This window comes from Akebia trifoliata, chromosome 14 (genome assembly GCF_017979445.1).
Source record: "Akebia trifoliata isolate Shusen 1 chromosome 14, ASM1797944v1, whole genome shotgun sequence".
Taxonomy (NCBI): Eukaryota; Viridiplantae; Streptophyta; class Magnoliopsida; order Ranunculales; family Lardizabalaceae; genus Akebia; species Akebia trifoliata.
In genome coordinates this window covers 451,899-463,936 of record NC_141388.1, presented here as the reverse complement: position 1 = coordinate 463,936, position 12,038 = coordinate 451,899, and the positions used below count along the sequence as shown (strand labels likewise).

Below are 12,038 nucleotides of genomic sequence, written 5' to 3'. Positions count from 1 at the left end.
TATGGGTTTCTTTTGCTGCTAAGTTCTGTTTGGATTTAGATTGGTTACTTGGTGGAGAAAAAGAAACTCATGAGGTATTAAAAAGAACCTTCTAAAGAAAAGATGTATTATAATCATCATTGTATTTTCGAAGTTAATTTATAAGAACTGTTATTAGCACCCCAACTTTTACTTATTACACCCCAATTTCTTAAATAATTTGTCACACCCTATTTAAAGATTTAGAACTAGCTCTTCTGAACATTACAAAAGTTTGGCTCAAATTATTATCTCAACACTACAAAATATTATAAATCTTGTTGAACAATTAAGTAGTTGTTTACAATTATGAAATTATGATTTCCCTCATATAAAATCCTAATTTTTAAATTGTAAGATGGTTTTTCATTATTTCAGATTGCATTCTAGTATAAGGTGCAAGGAGGGAGAATATTTGCCAAATTTTCACTGCTGATTGATACAAAAGATGATGCTTTTATTTATATTCAACAAAAAGGGATTGATAGAAATAATCTTTCTTGTGCCTTAAATGGTCTTCATGCATGTCTTGATCATTGGCTTCAATTTGAGCTTTTATCAACTTATCAAACAGGCTTTAACCAATCATTTTAAGTCAAACGGTCTTGGGGCTTCAACTTATTTGTATGTTCTAGAAGTCTGGTCTTTCGGGGGGCTGGTTTTAGAGATGGTTGTGGTGGTTGGATCAAGCTAGAAACCTTGGGCCAGAAAGTCTCATATAAACAAAGTTGTCCAATGTGTGATTCGGGTCAAATAAGCTAAACCTGGGTTTAGGCTGTGTAACAAATCAATTGTATTAGTGATCAGTCATTCAGTTGTGTATAAAGTATAAAGAAATGCTTATGGGCCCTACTGGTTGAAGGGACCCTTTTCAACCCACCCTAGTGTTTCCTTATAAAAGCAAGCAAATTTTGTTAAATGGTGTGAATCAGGCCACCTCATTTGTATAAATTAAATTACAAAAAGCCTACCCTATTCCTATTTAAATAATCAAATTTGCCTTTCCCTGGTCTAACATATATCACCAAAAACATTTAATTTTTATAATTTGACACTCTTATCACTGTGGTAAAAAAAAATAGAGTTGCATCATTTGACCTTTGACTAATTGACTTGATGAAAATATTGCCTTGTATATCCAACTCCCTAATTAAATGCGTAAATTAGCAGTTTGTGTTTAGATTTTGTCAAATTATCATGTCAAGGAGGGAACTCCAATTTTTCACAACCTAGGGATATTTCTTTAAAACATTACGTAAGTTGAGAGGTACATCAAAATATTTGTAGTACTTCTTTGTTCCATTGATGTCAAGAAACAATTATCTTTTGTTTGACCGAATACACCAATTATTCAGTGATTCTTCTTCTCATCATCACTCTCAATTATATTATTGAATAACTTTCAAGTTTTAAAAAATAAAAGAATAGTGATAATAAAAGAATTATTTAAATATTTTGAATCTTCTTTTAGGTTTTTTTTTTACTCTAATGAGTATTACATGGCTTATAACAAGATATTCATCAACATAAACTGTAAGATAATTAATGCAAAATGAGGGCTTTATATCATTAGCAAAAAGAGATCTAAGAGGGGAGCAGATCCTCTGTGGCACTTTTTTTTCCAGTAGCTCCATGTAGATCGTATCAAGTCAGCAGTCGAGAGTGTGTCCAGACAAGTATATCCATACATTTAAATTTCGGAGTTCAATGACCACCCATTTTTAGACGTATGATCTGACACTAGGAAAACAACACTCATATTGTAACAATATAAGTTTAGAATCTTTTGAACATTGGTATCTCCAATTCCAAGACCTTCATGCCACACATGATTGAACATTCGTTATCTCATATTTGACAACTGCATGATTGCATTACCCACCTTCAATAATCAAGTACACCTACTTAGCAGTCATTGATTAAGCTTTTCCTGAGATTGCTCTAATTTTATATCTTTACGAAGTTAATTTAAGAAAAATTACACTAATTTCTAAACTCTTTAATAAATGTAAACAGGTCGTCTAACTAAATTGAGCCAGGGTCGGACCATGTTTTGATCAATTTGGCATTTTTTTTTTTTTTTTTTTGGTTCGATCATCAGTTCTATTCTTAAAACATTGGCATACTTAGCTCCAAGATTGAGTCATGGTGTTGGCAACCCGTTGATGTAAGTCTAGATACTATGCAGAGCCTTAGTTTATAGAGTGAGGGCGATTATGAGAAAATAAGACTTAATCTTTGACTACTAAAAAAACTGTGCAAATAATATATTGTCTACAGTACACTTGTCCTTAAAGATTCTTGCCTTTTTTATTTCAAAAGATGTATGTGATGCTCGCTAAGCATACTTTGCACATGTGAGTAGAAGCAAAACATCCTGGCAAATAGCAGGCGTAGTCAGGCACTCAAGGCTTACCTATGTTGCTTGGGACTTTGGTGTATATTTGATTGGTCTGATTTTCTAGTTGAGATCTTTAATTAACTGTGTGTGATCTCTCATGTGAGTACGATCATCCATCCTGTTCATAGTCTTTCACTTGCCTACAAGGCATGATTTTGTTCCTCCAACATTTCCTTAAGGTTCACCATTATATCCCAAGAACAAGGGATATAATATGTATTGCTCATCTTCTTTTACTCGATGTTATCATTCTTAAAATCGTGGAATGAATAATTCATTTGAAGCAAACCTCAGCAGCTTCAATCATACAAATAAATCACCTTCTTTTTGGGATGAAAATGATTTTATCCCAATTGGGGTAACAACTATTCATCCTTCCAAAACGAAAAATTACTAATATCTGATACCTTGCTAATCTGTTTAATTTTCTCGATTTAGATTTTTGATATTTTTGTGACCCCATATGTGAGTCATGCCTGATGTCTTGGGGACGCCACAAATCATATATTTTAAGTAAGAAAGTAATATTTTAGAAATGGTACATGTATTGTGGGAAGAGCATTTGCATAGGGGTTTAGCTCTCGCTAGCTATGTCGGCTACTGCCCATTAAAAATCATCTTAACGTCTTAATTTTGTATTTTATTATTATTATATGCTTTGGGCATTAATCATTCCAAATACATTCATCAGTACCCATCAAAGTTGATGTTGGTCAGTTGGAAAGCCATAGGACTGATCCTTAAAACATAACTTATTTTCAAAAAAGCAGTCTCTCCATGCCATGGTTTTAAAACCTGGTAACCTGTCTCATCCCGCCTCCATGGATATTGAGTTGATTTGTCCATGCCATCTCATCTCAGTGAGAGAAATCATTTAACTCGAATTAAAATTGTCATTAGTATATTTATATTTAAATAATTATAAAATAAGGTGGATTAGAAGGTGCTGTCACAAGGTTATATTTCTTTTCATTAATAATTTTTAAAAGTAATTATTTTTATATAAAAGATACAAAAAATTGGTTGACTTAACCGAGTTTTATTGACTTTGGCTGATGTCTTCAATATGTAATAGGAGTCATATAGATCATATCTCGGGCGAGTCAATGTGAAAGACAATTCACATTGAAAATTCCACACATCGACAAACACTACAAATGGGTCTTGGACCATTTAAAAATCATGAGTCTTACTTTTATAATATTTATCCATTAAATATTACATCTGAAACCCGAGCAGTGGTTCAATGGCAATTTCAAATTCAATAAGCGATGAGAGACCTTACTTTGTGAGTTCAATACCTAGTATGACCAGTATTTACTTGGGGCCACCTGCATTGCACGTGACCAGGGGAGAGACCCATATGCCTTGGCTCCAACCTTGGTACTTCTGATCCCCCTAGTTGGATGTAAGTTCAAATATCCTATCATCAAAAAAAAAAAAAAAAAAAAATTACATCTGAAATATTAGGGTATGTACATAAAGACTCTCAAAGTTTTTCATGGTTGGTGGAATCATCTTTAATATCATCAAGATTTAATGCCCCATGATCATCATATATATCATCAACATGATATCCAAAGGCCTACCAAGGATGAATTGGACACAAGGGCACATTATCCAACACATTCTTGGATCATACAGCAAAGAAGTTGAACTTGAAGCCATAAGTAGTCTTCTATGAAAGTGTAGAATGGAAAATTTATTTTTTATTTTTTTAAGAGTCTCACCTTAGTTCTGATACCATGAAAGATCAACTAAATTGGAGAATAACTTATTCTCTCAACTTCTCTTCTTACTTTCTGTTTATTAAAGAGATTACTTATAGAGTACATAGGAAAACTAAATAACTGAATAACTAAACATAACTCCACTAATTGACATGATCTTATTTGAATGAAGATGTGCCTGGGACAGTTATGGAACACTACTTCATGAATGACAGTGGGATAGACTTTTGTTGTAACTATCAATGTGGATTGATGATGTGGATTCATTTGTACTCAGATTATGAGAGTGATCTGTTTTACAATAAATAAATTTAATAAACCACAATCAACATCGTGCACGTTTTGATAGAGTTTGATTTTTTTTATTTACATAAAATACATGATTAAATGTGAAAATGTTAAATCTAATCTTCGATATCATTTTATGTCAATGCAACACTGATCAAGAACAAAGAAATATTACCTTTCTCTTAATAGATCAAACTCAGCAAAAGATAAAAAAATGGTTCAACCTCTGAAGAACTACAACAAGATCCTGAAGTCTTCCTCTGAACTATATTGGTCCTCTATCTAGACATAAATCATGTTTATAAAGGGGGGAAATAAGCTAAAATGTCCAGGGATGTCAGCTTCTTTTAGGTTCCGGCCTTCAGGCAATTAATAGACTCTAAATTTATTCTCTCTTATCATATTTATAGAGATACATATTGTTTTATTTCATTCAAAATTAATCTTATTAAGTTTGATTAATTTTTTATTAATTTTAGATAAACCTAATAAAAGTTTGGATTATTAGGGATTCCAATTGTGTGTAGTCCTTTTTCAATTTAACCAATGCTTCATCATGGCATTAGCATCTTCCACAACTTTCATTTTTCATGATCATAAATCAATTCACGAGAGAACCTATCAAATATATGTTTCAAAATTCAACCACAATAATCCTTAACAAGTCAGACATTGAATTGTCAATGGTGACTGGACCCATTGAGGCACATGGAGATTGGATACGGATCAGTTCATGAGAGGTTTGTATGGATCATGTAAAAAATCAGGTTAGATCCATGCCAGGTTTAAGATCCACACTCATTTATTTTCATGATCCACATCCAACCGAAAATATATTGAGATCACATTACTTAACCCTTATTTAATATGGACAAGATCCAAATTAAACTGCTTTCGAATGGGTTGAATCCATACCCATTGCTAAGCTATATCCGGAAGCCATTAATGATGAGACTTGAGAGAGGGGGACCTCAAGAAGCAAACACGCCTCTGGGTGTTTGCGTGAAGTAGTGAAGTCGTGAAAGTAAAAGGGTGTGAAAGACAAAAAGGTGATAGAAGCAAAGCTCTGAGTAGGTGGACACAAAATGAAAGACACGGGGGTATGGGTTTACTTTACTCTGAACTTGAGGAGAGGAAATCTACCAAAAGAGTTTATTGGAGAGAGAGAGAGAGATTTGAAAGAAGCAAAGGAGAGAGATAAAAGAAGAGATGGAGGTGGGCTCTTGTTGGGGTCTTCTCCAACACCAAGTACTTGTGGTTTAAGCAGACAAAAGGAGGTGTTTAGGTGTCGGTTTGTGCTTCACTTTACAAAATCTTCCTTTTGAATCCCCTTTGCTTTTGCTTCTGTTTGATCCCTCTCTCTCTCTCTCTCTCTCTCTTGTAGGTTGCACTTCTCTTACCTCCTTAATCTTCTTGAGAGAATGGAAGGAGAAGAAGCACCTGTACTAAGTGAAAAGAGAGGAAGGTTCAAGAGGATTTGTGTCTACTGCGGGAGTAGAGTTGGGTACAAGACTACATTCAGTGATGCAGCTCTTGAGCTTGGTAAACAAATGGTAATTAAAAAAATTGTGAATATGATGCCCAGTAAGGAAATATAATTAGTACTTTTCTTTTATATTTTATATTTTTTTTCTTCCTCCTTTTCTTTTGAATTTAATGAATTGGTATTGTTTTGTTCCCAGGTTGAGAAAAAAATTGATTTGGTTTATGGTGGGGGAAGTATTGGTTTAATGGGTTTGATTTCTCAAGCAGTTTTTGATGGTGGTTGTCATGTTCTTGGGTATATATTCTTGTTTAATAATTACATTACTGGTTTCTTTTTTTTCTCAATTGATCATATTTTTAATATTTCTTAGAGAAGTCTAGCTATCTATAAAAGTTACTTGTTTTGTGTCCTATTGCCTTTGTTTCAGAATAATTCCTAAGGCTCTCCTGCCATTGGAGGTACTGTGTTATCCCCACTTTCATTTCTTTTCTGAGTTATATATAATTAATAAAGTGAATTCAAAATCCAGATTTCAGGAGAAACCATTGGAGAAGTGAAGACAGTTGCAGATATGCATGAAAGGAAGTCGGAAATGGCGAAACATGCTGATGCTTTCATTGCTCTTCCGGGTTTATTCAAACTCAACCCACCCATTTTCATCAGTAAACTTGCTCTTATATACCCATTTTAACATATTTTCTTTCTTCAAATTTGAACCTGTTCAGGCGGTTATGGTACAATGGAAGAACTGTTGGAGATGATAACATGGTCTCAACTAGGGATTCATGAAAAACCAGTAAGATTGGTGTTCTATGTTTCTGATTTATTAATTTCTAAATTTGCTATAATGGGGCCCTTTTTTTTTTGTTCTTTGGGGGAACTTTTGGAACAGGTGGGATTATTAAATGTAGATGGGTATTACAACAGCTTGCTTGCATTATTTGACAAAGGAGTGGAAGAAGGTTTCATAGAGGATTCAGCAAGGAATATTGTAGTCTCAGCAGATACAGCAGAAGAGCTAATGAAGAAAATGGAGGTAATAAGACAAGAAAAATAATTAAAAATAAGAAAAGAAGCCACATTAAGTACATTTTTTTATCATAGAATTATGTTGTATTATACATTATAAATATATTAAAAAAATATAATATATGAGTGAAATCAAGGTTGGTTGTTGAATCTTTAGATTGTATGACAAAGCAAAGTTGCAGAAAAAGTAGAGAATGATTTCTTGAGTTTTTGAGTGTTTTTTTTTTTTTTTGCAGGATTATGAACCAGTCCATGACATGGTTGCACCAAGACAAAGCTGGGAAGTGAACCAATTATTGGAGTCTACTACAAGTGGGCAATCCCAGAGATCTTAAATCCAACTCACCCAATTTGTACATATTTTAACATTTCTATTGTATTTTTCATTTCAGTCAAGTCCCTCTCTTTCTCTCTCTCTCTCGTGAGGCCATTGACCCTATCAAATGGAGACACAAGGAGTGTAGTGGAAGAGTAGAGAGGATTGTTCTTTTTAAATTTATTTCTCTAAGAGGAGGGATGTGGGCAATTTATTTTGCTTTTATATGATGTGGGGGCATTTGTTTTTTTTTATTTTTTTTATTTTTTATATAGATTCTGATGTGTGGATGGGAGCCTTTGGATTATGTTAGTGTGTTTAGCAGGCATCTTTAGGTTGGACCCCATAAGAACATTGACAGTTTTGTTGTTTGTTCTTTTTCAACCCTTTTTTCTAATTAAAATACCAATTTAAAGATATCATATATTCGTCTTTACATACTAACTCTGGATTTTAATAGTTAGCAGCCTGGACTGAGCACTGATTCACGTGTAGAGAGAGAAGATCCAACTGTAGATTCTGTACTGCTTATAGTTGAGTTGGCTATCCAACTCTTTAATATCTTTCTGTATCATCAAAGAGTGACCTATGGCCATCTAGTTATGCCAATGGGCCGGGTTTGGGTAGTGTACTAGGCCCATCTAGTTATTAGTACTCCAAATGGGTTTAAAACCCCATACTCTTGCATGGTCTTGGTCTCCTCCTAAACAAAATTTTTTTTTCTGGTAAGGGAGGATGTGTAATCCATTCAAATCCATATGTTAGTTTACCACTACTATCACCTTCACCATTATCATCTTGTTCATGTAGTTCTATAGTTGTGTCGCTTTCGATGGATCTAAATTTTTCCCTATGTTCTAATTTTCTTCACACCATTAAAATCTTATTAAGGACAAGTTCCCAAAAGTTGAAGTCGGACTTGAAAAGTCCTCTATAAAAGCACCGATCCCCGAAATTAATGGGATTGAATCTTCTTGAGCACGGGTTCTCAAAGAAAATTGTACTAGAGTAAAGTCTTTCGCAAGGGCATTGATCCCCAAAAAAAAAAACAAATTAAATTCTCCAAATAATTGAACAAAATTAAATTTTTTGAGCAACATTTTCAAACAAAATGTGATCGATCAAATTAAAGTCTTCATCATCAATATTCAACAAAAGAAAGCGGCTGAAGTCTTCCCCAAGAACCAGTTTAAAAAAAATTTTGATTGATCTAATAAAAAGTCTTCTTGGCATCACTGACTTCAAAAACAAAAATTGATTAAAGTCTTCTTGAGCGCGTATACTAAAAATCAGTGTCTTTCCCAGCTCATATGAGGAAGTTCTTGTTTCATGGTTGATTGCATAACATGATTTGCGTACGACATTATACACACATCACGTGAACTATCTTAAAACCCTCAAAAGAACTTTCAAATACAATGGTTGAATACAGTTGGAGTGACCTCAGCGGGAGACACTTTGACGTGTATGTTAATAAATGCATTTTACTCATATCTCGAAGAAAATGCATCTACGGACATACGTGCACTACCACGTCAAGATGTCCCTAATGTGTTCTCCGTTGAGGTCACTCCACCATTAATCGGTTGGTGAATATTATTGTCAATCAAGTAGATTTTTGTACAAAGAGGAGGTAGGCCAAATTGGTACGACTGTGGTCCTAAAAGTGTGTCAGAAGGTACTTTTAAGGAGAGGAGATCTTTTTCTGTCTGAGTACCATCAGATTCGGCCGGATGTCCATGGTAGTATAATATTGAATGAAAACTAATTATTAGAAATCTACCAATTTTAGTACTAGAAACAAACGAAACCAAGTTTTCATTTTCCTTCTTTTCTATGTTGCTTTTGGTTTGGATTGTCTAATTCTGATATTGGGTTGTTAGAATAAAGTTATGAAAATTTGTTCTAACTCCTTGATCCCATTTTGTTGCACAAGTTTTGGAAATTGGTTTTAAAATATAGTCATATTTTTTTTTTGTGACCATTCTGATACAAAATATTACATGTCTGAGCACAAAAATGTAATTTTTATAATGCAAAATCATACTAAAATAGATTTTAAAATTACAATTGGGGCAAGAATCAAATTCTAAAATCTGATCCAACGACCCAATCTTTTAAATACAATGGAACGATACCCTATACTCTCATCAATGGATCGTCCAGATTGGTCAAATTAGATCTAGGACCAATCTGATAAGGATTGAATTGGATCTTTGTAGATTAGAGTTTTTTTTATTGGATCTTGATATTTGAATCAAATCAAATCCAACAACAATTGGATTGGATCAAATAAGATCATAGTTGATTTGATGATTGATATGCAAAACATATTATCTACATAAATTCTCGTATGGAAATTTTACTGACACGCCAAGTTTCTCTGAGGGCAGCCAAGGTATATATATATTTTAGGGCACTCACCAATCTTTGGCGTCTCCTTGTCTTCTTTAGTGATTCAACATGTCTAAAACCAGTCATTGATCTCCACCTCTCTCTCTCTCTCTCTCTCTCTCTCTCCTATGATCTCTTTATCTCTATTTACTCTTTTTCCTCAATCGATCCCTCTTCTTCTTCTCCTCCTCCTCGATCTCTCCCCATTTCTCTATATTTTCTTCTCATCCTCCAATCTCTTTCTCCCTCTCTTTATTCTTCTTCTTCCCGTCCTCCTCTAATCTCTCTCCCCTTTCTCTATTTTTTTTTCTTCTTCTCCTTGAGTGAGTCATCAAAATAGTTGGACGATTAGAGGGGTGCCTTTTGACATGGAATGTCCCTAACAAATTTTTTATTTTTAGAGTTACCCCTAAAAATGTGAGGGCCTTTAAAATTTCTTGGTGTGTCAATAAAATTTCCCTTCTCATACTTCATTTAGACCCTATCGAATATTTACATGATTGATCTAGTATGATAGGCTATTAAATCAGATCCCTACCTTGTCTAAACCCTCTACTTCAATCGATGTCCAAAGTTATTAGATTCCAAGAAGTTGGATATGGATTTAATCCAATCCAAGACAGTTCTAACTCTACTAAACTAACTACAAAGGTTCTAAAAAAAACTTTGAAGTGAGCAGTCCAATTCAAAATTTTGAAGAAACCCTCTCGAATTACACATGATGTCTTTGAAGAGTTATTCTAAATATTTTTTTTGTTGATAGGGGATAAAAAAAAGTATGTGAATTAAATACGAAAAGTCACGTGTCAAAATGCGAAGAGGGTTCCTTCTAGATCATGAAGTAGGCTGCTGCTGACGCATAAATCTATTCGTGGCTGATGCAGCAAGGGCACAAAACTGTAGATCTTTTTTCTGTGTGTCTCGAAAAAAAAATCTATGGTTTTATGCATTTACTTTGTCAGCCGCGTATAACCGCATACATTCATCACTACTCATGCAAATAACTGTTAGGAACTAGGTAACCGTTGGGTCCGGTTGCATTCTACTCTACAGTACGGCCTCCACTTTTGACTAGGGTCAAAAGCTACTCATTTCCTGTCCAGGTTCAATGTACTCGCAAAAACGACTCAAAAGACTGGAATCTTTTATTACACGAGTCTGTCTAGGCTGACAAATTTAGTACGATTTGAAATCTCACTAAGGATCATGACTTCACATCTTGACATCCAAAAATGATACGATGCCACAGGTTTGTAGAGGACAAATTTAATAACTTAAAAAAAAAATTCAAAAAAACATTATTTTTCACTTTTGAATTTTAATTTTAATTGCTGGCGAATTTGGTAAACGTCCATCAAGTTTGAAAAAAATTTGATTTTTATTTTAATCTGAAATTTTCAAGAAATTTAAAATCTGTTGTATTGATTGTCAATGAGGTAACCCTTGTGTAGGGCTGTCAACGGATAGATATCCGATCGGATATAGCTATATCCGAATTCGAATCCGAAAAATAATAATACTATCCGAATTCGAATTCGAAAACTATATCGGATATCCGATAATATCCGATTCGATAAAAAATCGAATAAAAGTCCGTCTTCCTCGATCTGTTGGAGTTCGCACAATCGAAACCCAAATTTCATCGGAAACTCCGACTAGTTCAGATCAGAGAGAGAGAGAGAGAATGTACCTGGATGCTCGCCGACGGGAGAAGACGTGTCGGAGTTCGCACAGTCGAAACCCTCATTTCTTCGAAAAATCACTCCTATGGTTCAGATCGGAGAGAGAGAGATGGTTGCCGGCGGAGAGGACGATGGTTACAGGCTTAAAGCAATCGAAACCACGATTTCGTTTGGTTCTCACTCGTCTGGTTCTTCATGCTTGAAGGTATGAAGAAGATAAAGTTTTTAAAAAAATTTGGTTGTATTACACGAATATATTAGATGATATATACACATATATAAGTTTTGTTGTAAAACATAAATACAATATATGTATATTCTTATCGGAGCGGATATTATCGAATCGGATATCGCAATATCCGAATTCGTATCCGAAACTCATTCGAATGTTAAACTGACATCCGAATCCGAATCCGATATCCGAAAATTTCGGATAATATCCGATTTTTCGAATTCGAATTCGAATTTCGGCTATCCATTGACACCCCTACCCTTGTGAGCCCATCGACCCTTAGTAAGATTTGAAATCTTACCAAGCAAGTAAGGAATTTGTTATTCTTATTATAATACGCGATATGCGTAATACGCAAACGCTGATTTCACCCTTTCTGGTACATCAAGAGCCAGCAATGCACGAGCGCATTTTAGCAAAATCCACAACATTTTAATTATAAATAGATATTCATTTCGCTTT

General features: G+C 34.2%; 1 protein-coding gene across 1 annotated transcript; it reads left to right on the top strand.

Moving 5' to 3' along the window:
* The first annotated feature begins 5,493 nt into the window (after positions 1-5,493).
* LOC147385235 (cytokinin riboside 5'-monophosphate phosphoribohydrolase LOG1-like) lies at positions 5,494-7,690 on the top strand. Its single transcript, XM_086423876.1, has 8 exons — positions 5,494-5,728; positions 5,822-5,990; positions 6,120-6,217; positions 6,351-6,381; positions 6,453-6,552; positions 6,649-6,719; positions 6,816-6,959; positions 7,189-7,690. The coding sequence occupies exons 1-8, from the start codon at positions 5,523-5,525 to the stop codon at positions 7,285-7,287; spliced, it is 918 nt and encodes a 305-aa protein (XP_086280002.1). The 5' UTR covers positions 5,494-5,522; the 3' UTR covers positions 7,288-7,690.
* The last annotated feature ends 4,348 nt before the right edge of the window (positions 7,691-12,038 follow it).